This window comes from Melanerpes formicivorus, unplaced genomic scaffold (genome assembly GCF_026170545.1).
Source record: "Melanerpes formicivorus ecotype bairdi unplaced genomic scaffold, bMelFor1.0.p_v2 SCAF_2, whole genome shotgun sequence".
NCBI lineage: Eukaryota > Metazoa > Chordata > Aves > Piciformes > Picidae > Melanerpes > Melanerpes formicivorus.
The window spans coordinates 12,799,747-12,827,680 of record NW_027142354.1 but is presented as its reverse complement, the minus strand read 5'-3'; the positions used below and the strand labels follow the sequence as shown (position 1 = coordinate 12,827,680).

At 41.6% G+C, this 27,934-nt stretch overlaps 2 protein-coding genes across 3 annotated transcripts in view; one reads left to right on the top strand and one right to left on the bottom strand.

Annotated features, from left to right (window-relative positions):
• Positions 1-10: 10 nt before the first annotated feature.
• On the bottom strand, positions 11-23,481 carry PEX3 (peroxisomal biogenesis factor 3). The gene is made up of 12 exons (XM_068150888.1): positions 23,342-23,481; positions 14,240-14,371; positions 11,984-12,065; positions 7,282-7,325; positions 5,969-6,093; positions 4,364-4,430; positions 4,211-4,265; positions 3,793-3,949; positions 2,835-2,905; positions 1,907-2,029; positions 1,192-1,288; positions 11-792 (listed from the first exon to the last, which is right to left on the bottom strand). Exons 1-12 carry the CDS (start codon positions 23,412-23,414, stop codon positions 709-711), a joined length of 1,110 nt encoding a protein of 369 aa, XP_068006989.1. The 5' UTR covers positions 23,415-23,481; the 3' UTR covers positions 11-708.
• Positions 23,389-27,934, top strand: part of ADAT2 (adenosine deaminase tRNA specific 2) — a 27,535-nt gene continuing 22,989 nt past the window's right edge. For both annotated transcript variants that reach the window (XM_068150912.1, XM_068150905.1), the window contains exons 1-2: positions 23,389-23,600; positions 23,861-23,965. In XM_068150912.1, coding sequence (XP_068007013.1) covers positions 23,544-23,600; positions 23,861-23,965 — 162 coding nt within the window. In that variant the 5' untranslated portion in view covers positions 23,389-23,543. The remainder of the gene's footprint in view (positions 23,601-23,860; positions 23,966-27,934) is intronic.

Here is a 27,934-nt window from a genome sequence, read left to right as displayed (position 1 = left end):
CACACAATACTTACATTAAAATACTTTATTACAATACAGACAATTGGGCTCAAAATTAATACAAAGTAAGATAAAATATTTACAAGTCAATGTGTACAGTGTGGCTGTTTGAACAGCATAAACAGGAGAACTTGTAAAAATCCACATTCCTTTTAGTATTAAGCAACAGAGAGAGGACCACCCCCAGCTTGCTCAAGAGGAACCTGCATCAGTTGGCAAAGGCTTTCTGAAGAAAAAAAGCCTTTGGAGTAACATTGGAAGTTAAGGAAGAAAAAGTTTCCTTTATAAAGATACAAATTTGGGAGGAGAAGAAGAAAGAAGCCTTACTTCATTTTGCCATGGTGCTATTCTTAGATCACTATTATTCATTTGCTCCAAAACTTAAGATAGCCCAGGCCAACAAATGGGTTCAGTGACTTCTTGTAATACTGCCACCAGATGCAATAAAAATAAATTAATTATGAAGAGTTTCACCACTTTTTTTTTTTTTTAATAGAAAAGTCTTTACATACAATGATTATTTCAACAAAAATATTTTTAATGGATGTTTGAAACAATTCTGTTAGAACAAAGAGGTGCTTGCTCCCACTTTTGTCAGAATGTTCTCGCAGGTCTACCACTCCCACACCATTATAAAATGAGCCTGTCTCAGCAGTAGTCACAAGGAGTTGGTTATAAATACATGATCTATTCCTGTAAATGTGCAATTCATTTCTCTAATTGCTGAGGGGTACTAAAAGCTTCATAAACATTAGCAGCAAAATCTTTCACTTGTTCCATCATCAACAGGTCCTGGAAGAGATTCAAAGAGTAATCTGATTAAGCAAACATACCCACCGCTATTCTGGCTTTGTTCAGTACATGATTCAGCAGGAGAAAAGCACCTGGCACTGCCACAGAGAAGTAACTCAAATTTTCTTGCTTTTCAAAGGATTATGAGCAGAACTGTCACTAGAAACAAGTCAGGAAACATTATCGTGCTCTGCCCAGGTTAGCAGAGGGAAGAGGCTCTAGAAAGACAGCATAGTTTTGGAAGACACAAATTTACAAAAGGTTTAAGTTTGGCAAGTTGTTTCAACTTAAGTGTTTTAAAGCCACTGAAGTTAAAACAGAACGAAGCACACTATGAGAAATACACTGCATTAGTTTTAAGATTTTACTTGGAATATTTTAAATAAGCAACATTCTTACCTGAACAAAGTGACTAGGTGTTTCACTGCATACTGAATGGATCTGTCCATTGATTATTGGTATTATCTTGGCTAAGGGAAGACTGACACTGGAAAGACTAGAAAAGAACAAAAAGTACTGACCTAGACCTGCTCTGGTATTAGCAAAGCCACTAAATTGTGACTAATACAATTCCAGGTAATTGCTGCTTCAAAATTGAGAGTTGAAAGACAAACTAAAAAGTAGAGCTGAAAGGCTTATACCCCCCCCCACCCCCAACACACCCAAGTCTTAAATCTAATATAGGAAAGTAGCAAAGCAAATTTTAATGGGTGTTCCTATTAGGCATAGTTTCATACTTGCTTCTCATGCAAGAGAAACATGGTTTAGGTGGAGTCTTCACATCCATAGGTGTGTAAGTGGTTGTTAAATCCTTAGGTAGGAAGGTAGTCTGCTGGGACAGTGTTCAGGCAAAGACTGGAAAGTCTAAGTCTGGTTTCTGCTTCTGGATGTGCAAGCAATGATGGGAAAGATACCTCATGAAAATTATAGCAAAACATGCAGTACTCCTAAGCTGTCTACATGATTGAAGTGAGGCAGCTGCATTTGTTCTTGAGCAAGAAGCAGAACTTTCCAGCATGAGAATTTCAGTAGGCAGGACAACCAATAGCCTTTCTTGGAAATCACTGTGAACCCAAAGCATTCACATGGCAACCACAACAGAAGAAAATATTACCTATTTACAGAGCCATTCTGAGAGAGGTCCTGTTCACTTGGTCTAAAGAACTCTGCCATGTTGTCCAGTAGTCGACTGAATCCTCTGTTTAAGCATGTGCTCAAAACTGTACTGAAGTCTGGACTGAAGGGGAAGAAGAGAAAGTTTTGATTCCTATTTGTGGGTAGGGTTTTGTCTGTGGTTTGTTCCCCCCCCCCCCCCCCCCCATTTCCTTCCCCCCATCCCCAAACTACAAAATCCTGCAAGTATTTGGTGTTACAGATGTTGGTCCCCTAAGGGAGGATGTGTGACCCAGACATGGCCATTAGTATAACTACTCCATAAAGGCCAGGTCCCCAATAACTCCACAACAAACCTAAACTCAACATTACTAAAATCCAGATAAATCTAAAGCATTCCTCTATTCTCTCTTTAATTAGTAACTGGCAGCTAAATTTTAAAAGTAGTTTGGCATCTGGCTTGGTTCCTTCGTGTTTACTACAGAAGCCTCACTGGTAGCTCTCTGGTAAAGGATGCATACAACCAGTCTCATGACCATGCATTAAAAATAGATTCTGATAAGCTAAAGCTGGTGTTAATTTTAATCAAAGTCAGTAAACCAAGTAAAATTACTCTCAACTTCACCCTATTTGGGCAGAAGAGAAGTACCCCTCTGTTTCTGTGTAACTACAGAAACGGTGAGGAAGAAAGAAGCGGGTCTGATGGGGAAGCACATCCTGGTCCTCTCATTGAGGCACGATTATCCAAAGAGTTTGAGCTCTCAAATGTTGAAAAATCTAAGCTCACAATTAGTGAATATAAAAATGCAATGCAGCAAAGTGGCCACATTTCACAAATGAAGGCAGACAGCTTTTGATACAGTAATTCTCTTACACGAGCAACAGTTCTGAGGGGGAGTTTACTATGAATACAGGACATTTCTCTATACCTTTCTAGCATATCTCTAGTTTCATTAAGTAATTTAATTGTAGCAACGTCTCTTTCTGTGAGTCCACAGGCCTAGAAAAAGCAAAGACAGGCACTATTTAGTAAGAAATCCACTGGCAAATGTAAGGATAAAATAGATTATTTTGTACCATGGAATTAAGATGCGTAAGTGAAGTCTATTTAAAAGAAAAGATCTATTGTCATGAATGAGATTATAATTTATGTTCTAATTTTCCTTTTAAATGATCAGTGTAGGATTTAAATTTCTTTTGTTAACTAAAACCAGTACTAGCAGGAAATACCAGACAGACTGAGCAAAGTATTCTTTCCACTTCTGACCTCTGAAACTAAACTAAGGCCTGCATATCATCTTCAGCTAAAGAGCTAAGTGCATATAGCTAGTAACTGAAGTTATGAGTTTCTTCTCTATGCTCTTGCAATACCAAGTCAAGGCTGAGTTTTCTCCAACCTGTGGTGTGGAGACAAATGACTTTAGAAAATTACTGTAATGTTACAACTGAGATTAGTGACACTTTTCTCTTCTCTCCTGCTCATATTCCAGCCCGAAACAACAAAGGACTCCAGCATGCAATCACCTTCTTGTGTATCAGCCAAGATGCTACAACTGTCCGTGATCTTTGCTGGCACACAAGTGCAAGGTAATGCAATTTAGCTTCAGGCTGAGTCAGGCTGCATTGTGTTACAGCATATGTCACAGTCTAAAAGCAGTAACTGGGCTGTGTTTCTCAGGATCATGCTTGTTTTCAGTCAAATCTGAACAAAGAGCAATTTTGCCTAGATTAAAGAGATATGGTCACTTGATTTATGATGGAAGAGGTATCACTGTTTGATAGATGTAGCATGATACAACCAGATAACTGTTATGGACCTTTCCCTCCCCAAAACAATCAAAAAAGAGAGAATGAAAAAAGATAGATGAAAGAAACTGAAACAAGTACCTGAGTAGCCAAGGGATTTTCTTCATCTGGCATCAGATAATGACATAAGGGAGAGTAAGATACAATCTGATCTGAATTCTTATGTTCCACTGCTTCCCTGATATCTTTAAGTTTCTGTTCCAGCTCCAGAAGAGATAGGGTGTGCTTAAGGGAAATACTGGAAAGGACAAAAAGACTCCAGTGTTGATTGCAAAGTGAGTAATACTGCTTTGTCCTCTTACCAAAAAGATTCACAAGTAATAGGATCCCAGTCTGCCAGATTGGTTTGCACTGGCAGACAGCTGGCTATAATAAAAACATTGTTTTGGAAGAAGTCAGTATGCCTTCCTTTGTGGCTATTCTAATAAAACTCATTGTTTTGAGAGAAGTCATCACAACAAAGATTAAAAGCTAACCACCAAAAAATAGAGACTCTTACCTTCCAAAAACTTTATGCACAGCTTGTTTGACAATGGTTATCAATTCAGTCAGCCCTAAAACAAGAGAAGTGTCGAAATTACTCTGATGATTTATCAGCTCTGGAAAAAAGCAGCTTTTTGTAAGTGTAGCCAGCTTAAAATGAGCATCATACCATCTCCTAAAAGGTGCTGAATACTTGATAAATATTGCTGCTGAACTTCAGGTGGAGCTAGTGGCGTCTGTGGGGGAAAAAATAATAGAAGTATTCTGTGACATGTCAGCAAGAGAGAACAATGCAAAAATAATTTCAGAGCTGTTGTAACCAGTTTCCTTAATCTTCATAATCCCCTTCAGTAGATGGATTCTCCTACTCTCACACAACTCTCTAGCTTCTGACTCTCTTCCTGTCACCAGCCTATGGATCTTTAAGTCCTCTGCCATTCTTCAGTACTATACAGATTTCTCTTCCACCTTCAGTGGCACAGAAGTGTCCTTCAGTTTTCATAAATAGAAAAGTGTCTTAAAAACCAGCACTGCAGGGGAAACTACACCCTCCAGTACCCCCAAAATTAAACCTAGTGGAAGAAAGTATTTATGCTCAACCCTAACAAAAGCCTATCCAATAGAAAAGAAGCTTTCAGGAACGGAGACAAGATTCCAATTTGCTCCAGCAAAGTGCCTCAGAGTTGGCTCTGCCAACCCACTTAGCTACTGGTAAAACAACAGCAAGGAAACACATTTCTAGTCTCTACTCATCTTGCTCTTTAAAAAAAACACCCAACTTTTTCACAAAATTAAGCATGGCCTCCATTGACTCTGGCCTCCCCAGTCGAAGTTCTTCTCAGACCTGCCTAGACATGCTGTTCCATGACTCACAGTGGGAGCTATCACAGGAGACATAGGATAACTAATCACAGTTTGTATGCATTATTTTCAGATGAGCTGTCCAACAATTTGCAGATCTTACTCTGAGCAATGGCTACTTGCTTACTGTGGGATTGATCTATTTTTAATCAGCAGCTGTAGGAAAATCTTTCTTTACCAAAAGAGTGATCAGGCATTGCAACAGACTGCCCAGGGAGGTGGTGGAGTCACCATCCCTGGAGATGTTCAAAACCCATGTAGATACAACACTTTGGGACATGGTTTGATGGCCACAATTATGTTGCACCAACAGTTGGAATCGATGATCTTAAGAGATCTTTTCCAACCAAAACAATTCTGTGATTCTGTAGAAACAAAACCCAAGTCTTCTACCTTGCTTGGTCCCACCAACAGACACTTAAGGTAGAGGGCCTTTTGGAATTAAATGAAATAGTCAAAAAAAATCACAGAAAACATTGTTCTTCTTTAACCCTAGGAAAACGTAACTGGGGCAATGGATGTGTGTGCTGGGAAGACCTAAGCACATATGCACATCTGCATACCTACCTTGGATTATTCACACAGTATTACTGCTCCACAAAAAAATTAAAGGCAAATAAATTGTTGTGATGTTTAGATATGAAGTAGCCTTCTTTAAGCAATAAAACTGCAGGCAAAAGGTATTTTTCAATATGCAGTAGTTTGTGAAGTAGCAGCATCACCAAATCATCCAGATTTAGAGGCTGTTACATCATCAATATATTTTGTTTCTAGCAATGCTTCTCCCACTCTTAGAAGAACTCTTTGTTTTGTTCTAAAACACTAAACTATGCTCTTGTTGTCCACCACTAAATAATCCTTTCACTTCTGAGAAAGTGGAAATTCTGCCTTTGAAACAAAAGAAGGAACTTACTGTGCCGTTTTTGCAGAGCGCAGCATTATCTAGGTAGATGTAACCGCCAATAATATTCAACTGGACTCGCAAAAGAACTACTAGCATGCAGGTACTATATACAGCTACAATGCTCCTTGTGAAACCTTGAAAAGAGACAACAAAATAGCTTCAGAGTCAAAGAAATAAGGGTGAGCCCAAGAAGGAAGAGTGCTCTCTAAGACTCAAGAAGGGCTGATGATTTTTAGGTACACAGTCATGTTTCTCTCACTGGTTGCCATGACATACATCTTCACAACACATACCCAAGATGGCAATGAGTCTAGTATGTACTGGAGCTTACATCTAAACTACCTCATTTAAAGTCCTATATAATTTTACATATTACACAAGTAATTTTTGGGGGAAAAAAAAGAGAATTACACAGGTGGCTCCAGAAGGAAAATGGATGTAGTCAAATCCTCTTTCTCCATGAGGCCAGGAAATACACACAGTACGCTAGCCCTCGGCATGCAATTAAGGCAAGAAGGTGCAAGAGCAGCTTGGGTTAAAAAGTAACCTAAGGCAGGAGGAGCTAATATCTAAAGAAAGAAAATTAAACCAAGCATCAGCTACCAGCCACTAGGCAACAGAGAATGTCTGAAAGAAATGACATGAATAAATACAGACATGAATGCTGAGTAGCAAGAATAAGAATGAGCTGGATCAAAATTAGGATCCTTAAAGGTGTTGTGAAAAGGACAAACAAAACCAAAACAAAGACAAGGGGGGTGGTAGGGATAATAAATGGTACCAAGGAATCAAAAGTAGTAATAAAGCTCAGTACTATGTCACTGCATGATTATCTGACTCCACTGTTCTTTCTTCTTTTCCACTGTTTGTATCAGGCAATAACTAAGATGAAGCAAAACTGCTACAGTGGTTCTCTCCAACAGGCCTGAAGAGAGGAAAGGGCGCGTTGTGTGAGGGACAGCCTACACTGCTGATTTATGTTTTCTGTTAGGTTCAGTATAGAACTTTCTGAAAAAATGATTTGATTTTTCTGCAATGGCACAGAAAGGTCTTACAGAGTTTTCATGCAGGGTAGCATGAAGGTCACTAACATTCTTCACCTGCATCTCTGAGCTTCTTATTTCCCTCAAGGCTAGGAAAAATTCTATCATGAGCAGCTTTTGGAAGGGGGAGGGCAGGGAGCAGGTTCACCATGTAGTGTGTCACACTATATTCCTATCTGCTGAAACAGCCTAGTGTTAAGTGTGCATTTAGAAGGGTATGAGAGACATTTTACATTTATGATCAGGATTATGCAGATGGAATCTTGCATTTCTACTTACTTATTATCTTTAAATCCTCCCATATTTCTAACTTGTTTGTTGGCCTGTGAACAAAAATAAAAGAAATAAACATTAGAAAGTCTACTTTCCCTGGAAATGAATAAATGAAAGAGCAGTGTCTAAGGTGAGCTCATTTACCTATTGTAATTATTCAGAACAGATTCTATGCTGCTTTTCCTCATGCAAGAAGGGAGTATGTAGCCAAAACAATACAAAGTCACAGAAAAGACATAAAGACTTTAACATATAAGTGCAGTATTTAGTGATGCCAATTACACTCTTGGAGTATCAATTTTGAGTTACTACACTAAGCAGTCAGAAGTCGTCCACTGATGGTACAGTGGGGCCTTGATCCTCTACATACTTAATGCAGAGCTCAGTTCAGTAGGGCTTTCTGTACCCACCTGGGCACTGTAAACACAGGATCAGAATTTCTACATCTTACTTTCTTGTAAGGTTTATCACTACCTGATGTGGTTTAGGTTTGATCATCAAAACCAAAGAGCTCATGACCACCTGTTGAAAAGTCATATGCCATCCATACAAGCACAATTTGATCTTTCTTCTTTTGTTGAGGTGTGTTTATTTTATTGACCTGGTCAACTCCCAAAATGTATATTCTGCAATCCAAAGAACAAGGCTGTAGAGTGCATGGATACTCCTGAACCATCTAAGGTACATAACTACTATCCAGAGGTAATGTTAGCAATATAGCAGCAGACATAAGAGCACACTAACCATCTAAAAGGTTTCCAGCCAGTCTGGCCTGTGTAAGCATTAAAGAATGGCTACTGTATCCATCATGGAGGAAGTACACTGGGAAAGTCACTTAGGGAAACATTTGGTAATTTCTTAGGATCAGAATTAATGCTTAAATATTTAGGACAGCTAGTTTAGATTAACCTAGACTTTTCAGTAACCTGGTTTTCTGGCTTTTCACCAGAAACCACTTCTCTTTGCAGGCACAACACAGGCACTCTGTCATTAGTTTGACTGTTGTATCACTTGCATAAGCAATGGATTTTTAAGCTCACTGCTATCAAATAATACAAATGAACAGATATAAGCAACTATGAAGTCTACAATTCCAAAAAGGTAAAGAGAGACATTAAAGAAAGGAGAGCTGAAAGAGAAACAAGAATCCAGGGCACACACAAAACCAGTTTTGCACACTTTTTGAAAGCTAAATCAACAGTTTTAAAAGCTAAAGCAAAACAAAGATGGTTAAAACAATACAGCTGTGTTTTTATAGATTAAAACAAAAAGTAACATGGCTCAAAATGGCATCTTTTCTTGTAAGTGGTAAGTTCTGCATCCTAAGAAATAGAAGCCAACACATCAGCATCAGCCAACTACATTTGCACCAATTCTGCCAAAACACTTTCTAGAGTTCCAGGTTACAAAGTCTCTCCCCACAAAGGGAAGGCAATAGCCAGGTAACAGTTTCATTCTGCAAGTATTAAGCCTAGCAGTGGAAACTGTTTTCAAGTGACATCTGCTGCAATTTGCTCAGCCTCAGCTGCTACTCAAAACTCAGCTTTCATTTCACACTTATTTGTAAAAGCATTACCTGCTATGGAAGCAAAAGTCAATGTGAAAAAAAAGTGTGGAATAAAGATAACTGCTGAAAAGGCGGGAGATATGCAACATCTGCAAGGCTACAGCAGCAAGTACTTCATCTCATTCAAATACACAGCTTTGAAATGAGGACAGTGCAAGAACACCTCATGTGCCTTTCTCTCAAAGTTTCTCACAAAGACTGAGGACTTCAGCTTGCTCATACTCACAACCTACCACTGGTCACCCCAAATTACTAAAACAGTGTAAAAGGGTTTTGAAGTTAAGGAAGTGAGTGGATTTTAAGTTCAAGGAGTCTGCCCTAGCCATAACACCATCTGTAACACATGGTAATAGAGATCCATAACATGTTAAGTCCTAATGCAGATTATGTGAGATAAGGAAAACACCTCTTCAGGGACATTAAGACAGGTAAATCTACTCTTTTCTTGATGCAACAACAAGGGTGTTCAAAGGTCTGGAGCCATTTGATTCATCTTCTCAAACTGAAGTGGAAAGAAAACAAATCTATACCTTCCTGTGTAGCACAAGAATGCAGAGCTTCTCCAAAAACACACTTCAAAGTGGAATGTGCCCTCAGGGCATCATCTGTGCCTTCCCAGATCCTTTTCTATACTGTCAGTTCAAAAGGTTCAAACATCTAGTTAAAACTTCCTCAGCACAAGTCAATAAAGGAAACATCAAAGCAAAAACTCCACTCTTAAGATACACTCTGAATGGATGTACATGGTTACATTGCATGTAACCAGCACTTAAGAACAGTACTTCTTTTCAGAAATGCACAGCAGCATCATCCTCCTCATAGGCATGCTTAGGAAGTGTGGGTTAGAAGAATGGGCAGTGGGGTGGATTGAAAACCATCAGAAAGAGAGCTCAGAGTGTTGTGGTCAGTGGCTCAGAGTCTAATTGGAGGTCTGCAATAAGTGGTGGTATTCAGGGGTCAGTGCTGGGTCCAGTCCTGCTCACTATATTCATTAGTGACCCAGATGTAGGGATAGAGTGTACCCTCAGCAAGTTTGCTGATGACATGTAACTGGGAAGGGTGTCTGACATACCAAAAGGCTGTGCTGCCATCCAGAGTGACCTGGACAGGCTGGAGAGTTAGACAGAGAGTAACCTTATGGAGTTCAACAAGGGCCAGTGTGGGGTGCTGCACCTGGGGAGGAATAACCCCCTTTACCAGTACATGTTAGGGGCTGACTTGCTGGAAAGCAGCTCTGTGGGAAAAGACCAAGGAGAGCTGGTGCGTAAGAAGTTCACCATGAACCAGTGATGAAGCCTTGCAGACAAGAAGGCCAGTGGCACCCTGGGGTGCATCAAGAGGAGAGTGGCAAGCAGGTTAACCTGCTCTGTCAGGGGATTGAAAGCAGATGATCTCCAGAGGTCCCTTCCAAACCCTATAATTCTGTGATCATCAAAAAGTCTCACCTCCCTTCTCACTGGGATTACTGGAATTCATAAATATCACCACACCTGTAAGTGGTTTCAACTAGTTAAGCTAGAGACACCAGATGTATTTGGATAAACAAAGCATGCTACTGAGAACAAAGGCATTACATGTCCTGATGACTGAGCAGAGGATTTACAGACCTTTTTAGACTATCATAGAATCACCAAGGTTGGAAGAGACCTCAAAGATCATCAAGTCCAACCTGTCACCACAGACCTCATGATTAGACCACGGCACCAAGTGCCACATCCAATCCCCTCTTGAACACCTCCAGGGATGGTGACTCCACCACCTCCCTGGGCAGCCCATTCCAATGGCGAATGACTCTCTCAAAGAACTTTCTCCTCACCTCAAGCCTAAACTTCCCCTGGTGCAGCTTGAGACTGTGTCTTATTTTGCTATACAGTAGAGAATACAAATCTAGTGATCCATAAGGTCTCTTATTCATTCAGGTTAATTTTTCATTGAATAAAACTCTGACAATTGTATTAAATCTCCCACCAAAAGTAACTTTTCCTAATTTCTTGTTGCTTGTGGGAATTCTTATGTGATCACAGTTGCCAATGCTCAGATAACCTATTATAAAAGCATTTTTCAGGTTGTAACTCCGACTTTAAATATCATATTTGGGTGCCTTGTTGTGGGAGTTTCTTGGCTGACAAAAGGACAGCGACTGGATAGGCAACCTATTAACTTCTGGGCAGCTGAAGCTAGAGCTATATAAATAAGCTAGTGGAAGGTAAACAAGAAAGGCAGTCTAGAGTGAGTCAGAAACCCTGTGTTAGCTGCCTACATAACATTTCCATTCTGTGCCACATGCCAAGCAGTTTACTTTTAAGGTTTGCTGTTATGCACTTGATGCATTTTAAAAATATGCTTTGTGTTCCTGCAGTTGTAAGGAAACCAAAGGGAAGCATTCCTCTGAATGTATGATGTGGCACTATTTATTCTGCTTCCAAAAACCCCCAAATAAACAAACAAATCAACACAAAACCAAGCAACTCTAACAGCTTACATCCATTTGCAATATCAACTTAGAAACTTTCCACTACTGTTCATGTCTGATCTTGATGAGATTACATAACCATTTTTGCAAACATAATGCCAACCACTCAGTGAAGCTACTATGTCCTGTTCAAGAGAAGAGAAATACTTCACAGAGAGTAATTGGCCATTGGAATGTGCTGCCCAGGGAGGTGGTGGAGTCACCATCACTGGAGGTATTTAAGAAGAGACTGGATGGGGCACTTGGTGCCATAGTTTAGTTGATTAGATGGTGTTGGGTGATAGGTTGGACTTGATGATCTTGAAGGTCGTTTCCAACCTGGTTAATTCTATTATATTCTCTAAGTACTTTTATCTGCTTATCTTATAAGCACTTCAATGAAAAAAACCAACACCACTACATGGTTCTCTGTGCAGCATCTTAAATGAACTGTTATCTCCTGCAGTGTTTAGAAAATGCCAGCCATACCTATCAAAACACACCTAAAATGACACAACAAAGAAAACACAGGACAACAAAGAAAAACATTGCATTTAAAAACAATTTAAATGCCTCAGTGGGACACAGAACCAAACTCCTGGATGTTTTCCACATTACAAATACATAATTTGAACCTTTATCTTGTGATCCAAACAAGTAAGCTTTAACAGTTAATAAAGCAGTCTTACCTATTTTTAAGAAGAGATGTGAGAGACTCAGAATTTAATTGATGCATTAAGGCATCCTTCAGTGTTGGAAGCATTGACAGAACTGTTATTAAAAGAAAAAATAGAATCTGTCAACATAAAAAAATAAATCATCAGAAGCCTTTCTATCCCCAGTTACTGCCCAACAGCTGCTGTACAATGTAAATCCCAGTGTGCAATAGCTAAACAGAATAGCAAGCTTGTGAGTACTCAGAATTGCAATGACCTGCACGCTGCTTGGGAGTTTGGGCACAATGCTGCCCTTAGCTGGCTAAGTGTCCTTGTTGGCTGCAGCTGCAGATGTGTACTCACACTTTGCATATACTTATCTTCAACTGCCCAGAACAAAATCTGGGGAAAATCTACAGTTCCATTTCTATAACTGAGAAGAGTAAGATCTGAAGTTTGTCTTTCTCCTTGAGCCAGAGGAAGCCACGTTTTACAAAAGAGAAAGCTGGTGGGAAAAAATCCTTTACTTCCAGAGTATTCAATGCCCAATTTGCTCTTGTATGATGGGAAAGCATGCACAGAACATAATACATACTAAAACCAAAATGATGAAAAATCTTGACAAGAATGCATGGTGTCAGACAACAGGTATTTTGTACAAGGAAGCTTTGCAAAATAAAAAAGATGACAATTAAATATTAGAGTGTTTCATGTCAGGGTAGCAGCGCACAGAATGCATTTGCAGCCACCCAATAAGTCATTACAGATGTCAACAAGAGAAGAAAATGTTGCCCAGTTTGTTTCATAGAAAGTTTTTGAATGGCCTGCATTTACAAGAATGACAAGGATTCTGTTAACATTCTACCCTATCATCACTCCAAAAATCCAAAGACCAATGCTGTAACAAACGCTTTCACTTTTTGCTCCCCTGCCAGCCAGCCAGGCTCTGCAGAGAGACCTCGACAGGCTGGACAGATGGGCAGAATCCAACGGCATGAGATTTAACACATCCAAATGCCGGGTTCTGCACATTGGCCACAACAACCCCATGCAGTGCTACAGGCTGGGGTCAGAGTGGCTAGAGAGCAGCCAGGCAGAGAGGGACCTGGGGGTGCTGGTTGATGGTAGGCTGAACATGAGCCTGCAGTGTGCCCAGGCAGCCAAGAGGGCCAATGGCATCCTGGCCTGCATCAAGAACAGTGTGGCCAGCAGGAGCAGGGAGCTCATTCTGCCCCTGTACACTGCACTGGTTAGGCCACACCTCGAGTACTGTGTCCAGTTCTGGGCCCCTCACTTTAGGAAGGATGTTGACTTGCTGGAACGAGTCCAGAGAAGAGCAACAAAGTTGGTGAGGGGTTTGGAACACAAGCCCTATGAGGAGAGGCTGAGGGAGCTGGGGCTGCTTAGCCTGGAGGAGACTCAGGGGTGACCTTATCACTCTCTACAACTACCTGAAGGGAGGTTGTAGACAGGCGGATGATGGTCTCTTCTCCCAGGCACCCAGTACCAGAACAAGAGGACACAGTCTCAGGCTGCGCCAGGGGAGGTTCAGGTTGGATGTTAGGAAGAAGTTCTATACAGAAAGAGTGATTGCCCATTGGAATGGGTTGCCCGGGGAGGTGGTGGAGTTGCCGTCATTGAAGGTGTTCAGAAGGAGACTTGATGGGGTGCTTGGTGCCATGGGTTAGCTGTTTGGGTGGGTTGGATTGGTTGATAGGTTGGACACGATGATCTTGAAGGTCTCTTCCAACCTGGTTTGGTTTATTCTAATAAAGGTTATTCTAATAAAGGTTTTAGCTGTTCAGATGCAGGGAACTAATAGGCTGATGTTCTTCACAGCTGTAAATACAAATTACCTGCCAAGCTCTCCGTGTAGCTCACTAACAACATAATAACATAACAACAAAGATAATCATAGAATGGTTTGAGTTGGAAATCCTGCTGTAAAGTCAGTACTGTTTGAATCTGGGTGCTTTTTCACACCTCAATACCACACACACAGTTTAGGACAATACAGAAAGAGTCTTGAAGTGACAAAAAAATGGCAACCTGCATATATGTTTGTATGCATTATATTCAAATCAAAGCTTAAGATGACCCCCACAAATCCTTTCAATCTCTGTTCTTCAGATTTTGGGGTTATTATGCAAAATTCCTTTATTTATGCACTAGTATTTGATTAAGATTTTGAATTCACCTGTGTTTCTTATTCTTATGTCCTGCCAACATGTAGCATAAATGCCCAAATCATTCCACCTACCCAAACCAGTAGCTCTTTCCTTATCTTACCTGTCATATTGCACGTCCTCTGATTGCTTTCAAAGTGATACTGCCTTCGTGCTTGGGCAATGTACTCAGCTGCCTCTTGTTCCTGGATTTCTCTGATTTTCTTCTGCCCATATTTTCCCAGTAAATAGACTCCTGCAGAGAGATTTCCATATTAAAAGCCTTAAAAATGTGAGGAAAACCCCTTTAGACTCTTTCTTCAATTTTAAATGTTAAGGGTGCATGGTGGGTTTTTTTTGAGATTATGTCTTGAGTATTGTAATATTCAGAAATTATGTTTTTAAAATACACTAAAATGCCAAGGCTAGCAACTTGAAACAGGGTAAGAAACATCCCTGAGAAGAGATATCTTGCCTTTCAAAGGCAGCATTTTTGGTACTACTGCAACATAAACAGCTAGTATTGCAGAGATTTAAGCAAACCCTAGGAAGACAACACAAAATGTAGGGTAGCAAAAACCAAAGAACAGCAATTCACAGGTCTGGAAATGGATAACATTTAATTCAATTTTTTTTTTTTAAGACAGCTTTCTAAATTCAGCAGAAGTTAGAGATAAAAATCAGGTCTTAAAAATCATGTAAGAGAAAATGTTACAGACCAACATCTCCTTTGTTTGCTCCTGAAACTTGTCCATAAGAAAAACCTTAGCTTCAGTGGGTCTTGACTGCAGGTTTCTTGTTTCTTACCATGCCTGGTTCCTGGTCTCCAGCTCCACACTACTCATAGAGAATTTGATCATCCTCACCCAGCCTCACCATTGATCTCCATTTCCAGAAAGACCCATCAAAATGTCTTGTTCTACATTTACTCCTCTCTCAACACATGTGCCTTTGAAGCGTCCCCCAACTGCTCTTTGCAGACCACCAGAAGTTCTGAGATCTCTCCAGGCTGCCTGCAGCGCTCTTCTCATTTTTCCTTATCTCCATCTCCTTTTCTAAGCCATTCCTCAAGATACTATTATTACATGTTCTGGACTTATCCTTTGCAATTTTTCCTACTGTAAGCTGCTTTGCATTTATTTCTCACCCTTCGCTCAGGGCTTCTCGTAACACCTCCAGCGTACCAAGTTCATTTGCAGCCTCCTGTATGCACTAGTTACCTATTAAGGTGCATAACAAGCTCTTTTCATGCTCTCTCATGAAACAGTTGCATAGGGGTGGGGAGAGGAAGAAATCAAAGCAGAAAAGACTGCTGTTGTACAAGTTGATCATCTTCTATCTACCGGGGAGCAAATCCCCAAGAGCTGAAAAGTACTGTCAGCTCTGACTCTGTCAGGTTGATAACGGTACACAGAAGAAATGTGAATATCAAATCAAGTCTTTGTTCTTCCACTACCAAGCACTTTCAAAAGTCATACACACAGAGCTACAAAGTTTTCTTCAAAGTTCAATTTTCACTTTTAAAAGCCAGTATCTGAATGAACGAGGCATGTGACATTTGCTGAAGGCTGAATGTTTTGTAACTATTTTTATAAGCCTAATCCACAAAAACTAAGAAAAATCCCCACCAAAGCCCACCAGATTTTCAATTCAGCTACATGCTTTAGGTCATTAAAATCTTTCAATGCATTCTCTAAAACTATCATCAGTATTTCAAAAGGCTTGTCAGCTTCATGCCCCCGAAGTTACAGCTGATAAAAAAAATCTAGCTATTCATATTGACATTATGTTTTCTAGTAGGCAGCTACAAGCCAGACCACTCTGGAACAACCATGGCCACTTCCATTTGTTTCCCAAAAGCCTCATAAAATAAAAATGGGGAAGGCACTCCCCTGCTTTAGCCTGTATGCAGACTGATCATTCACCATGTAGAATCCTTGAATAGTTTGGCTTGGAAGGGACCTTTAAAAGTAAACTAGTCCTATCTCCCTGCAGTGAGCAGGGACATGTTTAACTAGATCAGGCTGCTCAGGGCCCTATCCAACCTGATGTGGAATGTTTCCAAAGATCAGGCATCTACCACCTCCCTGAGCAACCTGTTTCACTGTTTCACCACCCTCATTGTGTATTTAATCTAATTCTACCTTCTTTTAGTTTAAAATCATTACCCCTCATCTTGTCACAACAGACCCTTCTTCATGTCCTTCTTGTGCTGAGGGCTACAGAGCTGGGCATGATACTCCAGATGTGGTCTCACCAGAGTGGTGTAGAGGGGAGAATCACCTCCTTTGACCTGCTGACCATGTTTCTTTTGAGCTCAGGATATGGTTGGCCTTTCAGGCTGCAAGTACACACTGCTGGCTCCATTTGATTAATACTCCCCATTAGATGCAAACTCTAATATTATGGTTCCATATACATAAAACATGATTTTGCCACTGTAAAGTGTCAACTAAAAATGAGACTTCATAAACAACAGATTATTTTTCTCTAAGAGAAAGATTTATCAGCGCCTGACAAGAATATGTGCTTAGAATACAACTGTCAAAGTAATTATTTTTTGTTTCTGCTAACATATTGAAACAGCAACACAAAGTTTTCCCCAATCATTTTATCTCATTGCATTTTTCACATTCCATTCTCACATAGTCATTTGTTTATTTCCCCCCCCAAAATAAATCCTTTAACTCCCAAGTTTTGAGGCAGAAGTGTCGTAAGTATAAAAAAAAGACCCCTCCTGAAGGTACATGGGACACAGGCAGACATGCAACAACTAAAGAAGAATCATGTGCATGCCCTTGTGTGATATGCTGGAGCAGCACCTTTACCATTAAGATTGAGGCAGCTAATTGCTCAATACTCAGTGGTTAAAGCTGCGTGATTACTCTGTACTAAGCGCCACTATATCCCGTGAGGGTCCAAAGTTGCATTAGCAGTCATCCATGTTTAATAAAGAAATTCCAGAAAGAAATACTTATTTAAAATGATGCAACACCAGCTACTATTAGTCTTATTTCTCTCCCTCTCCCCTGAACTAAGCCATAACCTTGACTCCTCACTACAGCATATGCTATTTCCTCCAGTACAATCCTCATCTTTGGAAATGCAATGCACTAGAAGTTAACCAAGGTAAAAGTTACACCATCCACAAAGCTTATGCAAAACCAACAAACAACAAAAGCATGTGGAGGTCAGCAGCCTGCCTCCATTAGTAAGTGCATGGCTTATAAGTACCTTTATGTCTCCTGGAAGGGACAGACCCTCACTGGAGCAGGGAGGTCATTCTGCCCCTGTACACTGCACTGGTTAGGCCACACCTCGAGTACTGTGTCCAGTTCTGGGCCCCTCAGTTTAGGAAGGATGTTGACTTGCTGGAACGAGTCCAGAGAAGGGCAACAAAGTTGGTGAGGGGTTTGGAACGCAAGCCCTATGAGGAGAGGCTGAGGGAGCTGGAGTTGCTTAGCCTGGAGGAGACTCAGGGGTGACATTATTACTCTCTACAACTACCTTAAGGGAGGTTGTAGACAGGTAGGTGCAGGTCTCTTCTCCCAGACAACCACCAACAGAACAAGAGGACACAGTCTCAAGCTGCACTAGGAGAGGCTTAGGCTGGATATTAGGAAGAAGTTCTACACAGAGAGAGATTGCCCATTGGAATGGGCTGCCTGGGGAGGTGGTGGAGTCACCATCACTGGAGGTGTTCAGGAGGAGACTTGATGGGGTGCTTGGTTGCATGGTTTAGTTGATTAGGTGGGCTGGATAAGAGGTTGGACACTATGATCTTGAAGATCTCTTTCATCCTGGTTTATTCTATACTATTCTATTTGGAAATTCAAGTCTTGTTTGCAGCCATGAAATTCTGCCCACTAGTCACTGATGCTGGAACACACCACCAGAGCCTCTGCAAATCTCTGCAACACAGGACATGTCAAGGATCGGCCAGCCTGGGAGTTGGTCTGCATGCATGATCACAATTTGCTTCAGAATAACTGTGTATCTGTATTGATAGAGGTAGCATTTTCTCAGAAGACTTGAAAATAACACACACTTCTGAAAGGTCCAGGCTGAATTTGTCCCATGAAAGCATCATCCCATCGGAGTTGGAAACAGGACCAGAGAAAGCCCCCTCCCAAGGATTGCCATAATTGTCACCTAAAGCCCCTGTAAGAAACTAAACTGACATTTTGAAAGTCTCTGTTGTTATATATAAGCAAGGCAGACACCAACTTTTCACAGCAGCTAACAAAACTCAATTTTACATTTCAGCTTGGGAGAGGAGGTCTCCAAAAAGTGGCAGCCAAAACGTTTTACTTATGCCTAATTGGCCAAACTGTTATAAAGATGGGAAGTCATCCCAAAGCTTTCTTATACGTTCCACACAAGCCCTGGAATTAAGAAAATTCAGCAATAATGAAATTGCCCAAAAGATATCTACAATAATTTTTTCTGCCTTCATTAAAATGTAAACTATGCAAACAAATACAGTCCCAGCAGTACTGAAAGTTCAGAAACAGATGAGCGGTATAAAGTAGGACTTAAATCACCTGATACCAGAACCTTCAGGTACAGGAATCTCAGTAAGGACCTTGAGCTACAATTGACACTGCTTTAACATTGATCTACAAAGTGAAATGCACTTATATTTGTATTGACTGCCTGTGCTGGCTTTGGCCACGACAGTTAATTTCCTTCATAATGGGTGGCATGGGGCTGTGTTTTGGATCTGTGCTGCAAACAGTCGATAACACAGGGATGGTTCTGTTACTGCTGAGCAGAGCATGCACAAAGTCAAGGCCTTTTCTGCTTCTAAGCAGTGAGTGGGCTGGGGGGTGCACAAAGAGTTGGGAGGTGACACAGCTGGCACAGCTGACCCCAAATGACCAAAGGGATATTTCCTAATAGATGATGTCATGGTCAGCAATAAAATTAGAGGGGAAAGTTAGGGAGGCTGGCACCACTGCTTGGGGACTGGCTAGGCTCACATCAATTGCTCTTGAGCAAATGCTTTCACTTGCAGCATTTTTCTTCCATGGGTCTTACCTTTTTAGCCATTATTTACTTTTTTTCCCCCATACCTCTTTTCCTTACAATTTACTATTACTATTATTTATTATTATTATATTATTATTATTATTTTTTAAAATTATTGAACTGGTTTTATCTTAACCCACGAGTTTCCTCATTTTTACCCTTCTGATTCTCTCCCCCATCCAGTTGGGGGTAGGGGAGAATGTGGATGAGCAGCTGTGTGGTGCGTGGTTGCTGTTCAAGTTTAAACCATGACACTGCTCTGCAACATTGGGAACACCAGAGGTCTACAATACCCATGTGCTGTGGAAGCAACATTTTGATTCACTCATTAATAAGAATTTGAGTTAAGTATGTTTGAATTTGTCTCTGCAGCCTCTTTGGCTGTAGCATTGTGCAATCTCTTCCCACCTAATTTAAGTAATGGAGGTAGCTTACAAAATCTACAGGTCCTTACATATTCATACCTGCAGCCTCAAACATGTTGGGTATTTCTCACCCTAAGTTATGGCTTACCTCTCCCTCAGCCCTTTTCTTTCTTCACAAGTGAAATGGAGAGATGAGCAGACAGGTGGGATAGGTAACTGGGAGGCATGAAGTTTTTCAAGAAACTTCATCCTTAAGTAACCTTTACTCTTGCTGCCACAATTCTCTCAGAAATTATTTTCAATAAAAACCAAATGGAAAATGTTCAGTTTTAAGGATTCTGTTATGCAGAAATTGCACTGACACAGAGAAGCCTGCAGCTCTGTAAGTTGTGGTCTGTCCTTATGTACACGCAAGTTACTCATCAACTGACGTACAATTGTCCCATTACGGTTGAAAACTATATTTAAAGAAGCCACTAAAACCTTATTCCCTTGGCACTGAGTTCCACAAAAACCTATTTACTGCCCCTGCACTCACCCACAAACCAAGACAACTTTCTTTGCTAAGCAGACAGACTTCTGAACTGATATGGTGTTTTTGCAAGTCCAAGGCTGCCACAGATTAAATTGAGCAATAATTCATTCACCACTGAAATCCCAACCATACACTGCAGACACACCCTGGACTTGCTCTTCTACTATAGCAAGAGAATTCAACAGTAAATAATTTTGTAATATCCACTGAAAGCTGCCTTGAATGCCAGGCACCAAGACAGAATCCATTTCAAGGTAAATCTACCTATCCAAGAAGAACAAGTGAACAAAACACCTCCTCATAGCTTCTACTCTAAATATTTCTAGTGGGTTTGATGCCAAAGCACAAAATTTTGCTTGACTTAAGAAACTTAAGTCTGTTTAGTATGTAATTTATAATGTTTAAAGTATAGACTTCTGAAGAAAGGATTTGTACAGGGTCTTTGCTAAGCTGAGGTCTTCTCAGTGCCACTCTATAATTAAGGGAAAATTATACCTATTTTAGTTGCTTTACCCTCAGTTGGAGCTTTTGTTTTATGAGCTTTGTATCTTCAAAAGGAGGAAAAAAAATATATTCTGTTGCTGTGTTGTGATTGACAGAAATTACACTAAACATGACAGCCACTGGTTACACACGAGGAAACCATCTCAGTAAAGAGAGAGAAGTCTACCAACTGACTTGGATTCTGGTGCAGTAGTTTTTCAGTAACACAACATTGTTACATGCTACCCATAATAAGGTAGAGATTCTTCTGTACTGTCTAATGAATCATTAAATATTCAAATTAATCTCTGACCATGTGCCAGTTAAAGACCAAAACTCATTAAACCCTGTGATGTCCCGTTTTCCTTGTTATATCCTACTTCCCAGGAAATGCTTTTCTTAAGTTGTTCATCCATTTCCAAATATTCTGACTTCAAATAAAGGCAGTGATATCAACTTGCATTCTACCTTTCAGCATTAGCCAGTTGTTTGTTCTTTTTTTTGAGGAGAGTTTGTTGAGGATATCATGAGTTCTGATTCACTGCTGGTGGTATTACCATAGCTCCTGGAGTTATTTTAAGGTCTCATCCATAGCTAATATGTAGACGGCCAAACACTCACAAGACAGCTGCTGAACAACTGTAATGCAGAGCTCTGCAGTAAATCCCTCCATCTCCCAGGTTGCCTTAAAATACCATGGTGGCAGCTAGCGATGCTGTCCCTTCTTGTGGGTGCCCTGGTTTACAAATTTGTCTCAAATACAACAAAGCAATTCTCTACAGAGTTCTCAAATACAACATGGCCTGAGGAAACAGGTACTTGATCCATGCTTCAGGCAACAACAGTGTACTTCAATGGTTTTGGTCAGAAGTTGAAGTCTTGGTAGGAAAGGAGCAGCTTGGGTTTCTTTATTGGACTGGTCATACTTTAAATTTGCCATTGGAATGGGCTGCCCAGGGAGGCGGTGGAGTCATCATCACTAGAGGTGTTTAGGAAGAGACTGGATGGGGCGCTTGGTGCCATGGTTTAGTTTATTAGATAGTGTTGGATGACAGAATAGAATAGACCAGACCAGGTTGGAAGAGACTTTTGAGATTGAGTCCAACCTATCACCCAACAGAATAGAATAGAATAGGTTGGAAGAGACCTTCAAGATCATCATGTCCAATTGAGGTTGGACTAGATGATCCCAAAGGTCTTTTCCAACCTGGTTAATTCTATTCTATTCCATCTGACTTTAGTCCCTAATTTTTAATACTTGTTTTTAAGTGTACTTCATCCAGTCAACAGCATTTTAGTCAGTTACACTAAACTGTACATAAACAGCAGCAATCCTAAGGAAAAAGCTGCAAATTCAGCAATATGAAGATGGCCCATGGGCTGGCACAGGACTGTTCACAGATGATGAATTTAGAATTTCAGGCTATGAGGACTGGAAATAACCACCAGCTCCCTGATACCTGCCTTCCCACTTGAACACTGATGCATATTTACTAGCTAAAACTTAAGACGGCTGCTGTTTTCACTATTTGCATTTGTCCGCTCATCACTCTCACAAAGACAGCTGAAAGGAAGGGCAAACAGCTGCAGATTTCAGCATGGTGGGCTCTAAGTGTAATGGCTTAGACACAGATAAACATTACACTCTTTGAGCACTTGCAGAGTCAGAAAACCTGCAGGTGGAGAAACTGTGGCAAGTACTTCAGCAACCATTATCTAACCTATCATCATGTATTAATTACCACTCTCTGGAATGCAGAAGGAATTAACACAGAAAGGATGCAAAGAACACCACCACCAAGGCACGTCACAGGTATATTCAAGAGACTTCACTTGACTAAAAGACAATATATACTGTAAAAACACTGTAGCCCTTAGACCACACAAACTTTCTTTAGCGACTCTAACATTTAATTCTGCTTCAGTTGCATAATGACTGAGCATGCAAAGACACGCCTGTACCTTTTGAGGAGTATCTACTCTTCAGCTGCACATAAATGCATTTTATTAAACACAGAGATTCAAAGTATTGTTTCAAATCCAGTTTCAACTACAACTAATTCTACAGTAACTCCAGTAAAAGGAGGAGCTTGCCAGACCATAACCACCCGACAGGTTAGACAAGAACCTTACGGGTGAAAAACCGGCTTGAATAATCAATATAAATACTCCAGTGAAGTTTTGTGTCTGGAGTTGGTTTATATTTGGCAATCCACCACGATGCACAAACACTTTTAAAAATACAAGCTTGCAGCCTCTGTCCTAAAAATAATACGCCACTCAGCGTTTGCCCAGTTAAGTGTTGTTTCAAAGCAACACAAGGACGCACCATAAGAACCCCGAGGCACCCTGAATCCCTGTGTTTCAGGTCTTAATAGGCGGTACGCAGCTTTTCATCCCTCCCCACAAGAAAAATCTTCCTGCCACCTGAGCTCCCCCAAAGGCGGTCGGTGGGTGCACTCGGCGACACAAGCAAGACGAAAAGCGGCTTCAGGCCACCACAGAACTCCCTGCGCAACAGCCCACCGCCCACAGCGGCAGCGGGGTAGGAACAAGGACAGCCGGGCCCGCGGCACTGCTAGGCCGGTCACGCCAGCGGCCGGCACCGGGCTCAGCAGGGGGCAGACGAGCTTTCCGGCCAGGGGAGAACCCCCCCTGAGCACCGGAGGTTCGCAGGGCGCAGCCTCTAAGGGAGGCTCTTCAGCGGGAAGCAGGAGCATTTCATCGACAGCGGCCAGGCCCAACAGCCAGCTTCGCGCCGGGCCCCACTGCCACCCACCACGGCCCCCCGGCCTGCCTGCCAGGCACTCACCGCCGAGAAAGGTGCCGAGGACGAGGCATTTCTTCTTGTGCCGCTTGAGGAAACTCCAGAGAGACCGGAGCATCCTGCGCGCCCGGCCCGGCCGCCCCTCGCTTCTCCGCGTCGGCGGAAGGGGCGGTAGCAGAGGTCCCGCCTGCGGTGCTCCGCCGTCCAGCCCCCCGGAAACACCACCCGCGCTCCGCCGGTGCCGGCCATGGAGAGGGAGGAGGAAGCGGCAACCCTGGCCTTGATGGACCAAGCCCTCGATGTGGTCAGTGTGGGTGGGGGTTTCCACCTCCCACCGCTTCCCCGGTCCTGGGGATGCAGGAGGCCGGGCTTCGCTCTCCCGGCGGGGGGAAGCCTCGGAGGAGGCCTGAGGGGAGTGGAAACCCCGAGGCGGGCAGGCGGGCCGGGTGTCTGGTTCATGACAGCACCGAGAGGGCGGGAGAACGGGGGCTCATTGAAGCCTGGTTCATGCCTCCCTCAAGTAACGTGCTGCTCCTTGTGTTCGTCTGTCTGTCTGTCCTGCAGGCCAAGGAGGCGCTGGAGAACGGGGAGGTTCCCGTTGGTTGCCTTCTGGTGTACCAAGGCGAGGTCATAGGGCGGGGCAGGAACGAGGTCAACGAGACGAAGAACGTGAGTTGGGAGGGCGCCGGCGAGGTTGCTGTTGCTGCCCGTGCTGCGGCGGCGGGGCAGCGTTTGGCTCTCACCGGGCCGTCACAGGAGGGTTTGGGGAGGTCACGGACAGTTCTCAGAAAGTGACATCTTGGCGCCTACGCGCAGCGAGAAAGCGAGCGGGTGCCAAGAGTAACGGTGCATGTAGAAACCGAAGTGGGGAAGATTGTAAAGTCATGGTGTAAACTGTCATCCCTGTAAGGCGTTCAGGCTTCGGCTGTACTCTCTGGAGGCCTCTAAAGTCACCTGTGGGGCGAGAGTGAGAAAAGAGTGACCTGTGATTTTCTGTTGAAATTCGTTCCTTGGACACTCTGGAAACAGTTCATGTTGTTATCAAACTAGAACTGTTGGAGATCCGACTCTGTTGCTCCTCTAGAAAAAAAGGCCATCTAAACAAAGGATTAAATAATGATCAGTCTTATTTTGGAAGATATGGGGGATGACAAGGAATTGAAAAGTGGGTTTGTATAAAGTTACAGAATATGTAGGGTAGCAAAATCTCACATCTTAGTTTACAAAAATTCTTCCATGGGCAAAAGTGTTCTTTCAAAAAAAAAAAGTATTCCCTGTGAGTTTTAGACCTGATGCTGGGAATTTTAAACGTCAAATTAGATCATATGTGTCCTGAGAACCTATTAAAGCCAACAGAGATTTTGTACAACCAGAAATTTTGTATAAATGAATCTGATTGGAGGACCTGACTATTTTATAGTAGATGTCTCAAATCTGAAAATACAATCAAAGGTAAAAAGTTAGTCTTTTCAGCTCAAAAATGCAACAGTGAAGATGAATCATTGTGCAAATTTATGCAACAGGACAATCCATAATGTATTAAGAGAATTCCAGTACAAGAAAGCCAGGTGAAAGACTAGCTAGGTATCTCCATTTAAATGGAGTAAATGTAAAACACTACGAGGAAGCACAGACTTCTTGGGGAAATTGTGACAGAGATCTTAATGCTGTTTAAAAACCATGCTTGAGTAAACAGGCAACATAATCATAGAATCACAGGATTGTCAGGGCTGGAAGGGAGCTCAAAGATCATCTAGTTGCAACCCGTCTGCCATGGACAGGGACACCTCACATTAGATTGGGTTGCCCAGATCCCCACCCAGCCTGGCCTTAAAAATCTCCAGGGATGTGGCTTCTGCCACCTCCCTGGGCAACCTGTTCCAGTGTCTCACCACCCTCATGCTCAAGAACTTCTTCCTAACATCCAATCTGAATCTACCCATTTCTAGTTTTGCTCCATTCCCCCTAGTCCTATCACTACCTGACACCCTAAAAGGTCCCTCCCCAGCTTTCTTGTAGGTCCCCTTAAGATACTGGAAGGCCACAATAAAGTCCCCTCAGAGCCTTCTCTTCTTCAGACTGAATAGCCCCAACTCTCTCGGTCTGTCTCCATAGGACAAGTGATGAGTCTGCTAAAAAAATAATCAGAATCAACGTAGAAGTACAAGGGAAGCTTTTGGACATTGTTGTTGTTATCATCAGCGTTATCTGAAGGTACAGACTTAAATAGCCTGATTTTAAAAAATTGCCCACTTTTTGGAAGCAGTAAACTGCTAATATCTTTGAAAGCCAAGCTTTTCTCTATTTCTGTTCAGCTAAAGTTAGAATTCTTTTGTGGCTTAATTTTCATAAATAACTTGCATTACAGTGATTGGACATGCTGGGTACTCAGTGCCTCTAAATTTTGTATCAGATACTTAATTGCTCCCTATTATCTAAAAGAAAATGTAAGCTTGAAAGAGGCACTTGCTGAGAAATGTGAATGCAGGAAATAGTTTTCAGTTTTCTCCTAATGATTTCTGACATCATGTGGGAACAATCGTGGCAAAAAAAATAACCCCTCTTGAACAATTGAGGCAGTTCCAGCAGACATGGTACATTTGTAGAGGTCCATTTTAAAACTAATCTGTTATTCCACCTCATATTGGAGGAATTGTCTAGAACATTATTCCTCAGATGACTACAAAACATCTGATTTCCAGTTTTAAACTTTTCACGGGCCATTTATACATCTCTTTTCTTGTGCCAGCATCCTCCATTATTTTACATAGCTTCGATGTATTTAAAGTCATATTCCCTCTTGGGTTTATGTTTTCCCCTGTTTTCCCCAAGCCAACTGTTTAATTTTCTCTCAGAGGGTAAGCTTTCTTTCCATGCCCATTCTAATAAATCTTGTATACATGTATTTCAGCTTTGATTCATCTTTCTTGAACAATTTACTGTAACTTTATTCCAGATGGACTTTCTCTTGTGCCTTGTTTAGTAATAACAGTACTTCCTATTCTCCCTGAAAGTAATTCCAGGCATCTTTTGTGGAGCTTCCTTGGTCTTTTACACAGTTTTGTTACTCTCCATTTGTTGTTTTGATTTTTACTCTTGTCTATAAAGCCATCCTCTATAAGGCTTCTTGAATGACACTCTCACCCTGTCTCTTCTGTTATCTTCCATGTGATGAAAGATAATTTGCTGTTCTCTGTGTTTTTCCAGCTGATGCCAGTATCACAACTGAAACCATTTAAGCAAAATGATCTTTGAGTGTCTTTATTGCCCTCTACAACTACCTGAAAGGTGGTTGTAGCCAGGAAGGGGTTGGTCTCTTCTCCCAGGCAACCAACACCAGAACAAGGGGACACAGTCTCAAGCTGCACCAGGGGAGGTTTAGACTCGAAGTGAGGAGAAAGTTCTTCACCAAGCGAGTCATTCGTCATTGGAATGTGCTGCCCAGGGAAGTGGTGGAGTCACCGTCCCTGGAGATGTTCAAGAGGGGATTGGACGTGGCACTTGGTGCCATGATCTAGTCATGAGGTCTGTGGTGACAGGTTGGACTTGATGATCTTTGAGGTCTCTTCCAACCTTAGTTATACTGTGATACTAGTTAGTTCCCTCTGGACAAATACTTTGCCTTTCAAGGCAGCTTGTCTTTGCTTGCTCACCTTACAGTGTTATGTTGTTTTCCCCAGACAGACTATAATGTCATATGTTACGCTGTGCCAGATATGTTGTAGAAGTCCAGAGAGATGAGATTGGTGTTTCTTTTGCCTAGAAAAAAGCATTTCTGAAATAAAGTATCTGGCTTAATTTGGTGTCAATTCTTATGTAAATCATCATTGTATTTGGTTTCATTTTCCTTTTATAGACTAGTCCTCACAATATTACCTTCAAAAGTTCATTCTGTTTACTGTTTTGTTGTTGAGTCTGTGTTGGATCTTTAGATGTCAGAATTGTATCCCCTTCCTATTTTTCATCACAGTGACTCTCTTTGCTCTTACAGATTTTAGTCATGATACTCTTCCTAAATGCATTAAAAGCATTACTGTGAGACTGGCAGCTTCATCCCAAGATCTTTATTCTTTTCCTGCTGGAGATGATCTGTCAGCTTCAGGGTTTACCCTTCATGCCTCTTCTTCTTCACAGTCTCAAGCTGTGCCAGGGGAGGTTTAGGCTGGATGTTAGGAAGAAGTTCTATACAGAGAGAGTGATTGCCCATTGGAATGGGCTGCCCAGGGAGGTGGTGGAGTCACAGTCACTGGAGATGTTTAAGAAGAGACTGGATGAGGCACTTGTTGCCATGGTTTAGTTGATTAGATGGTGTTGGGTGATAGGTTGGACTTGATCTCGAAGGTCTTTTCCAACCTGGTCTGGTCCAGTCCATTCCATTCCATTCCATGTCCTAGGCAGTTTCATAGTTTTAAAGCCCTAATCCTGTATTTCATACAGTGTAATTGGTGCTTTCATACCATTATTCTGCCTTTTGACCATATTCTCTGCATCATTTTGATTGAAAAGGCAAAATACAAATATTGTTTGGGAGTAGTACTCTAATTATATTTGAGCCTCATTTCAATGTCACTGTAGTAGTTCTAACTCCTTTTTCACATGTTTTGTCTCAAGGTATTTTTACCTTTCATGAAATATTAT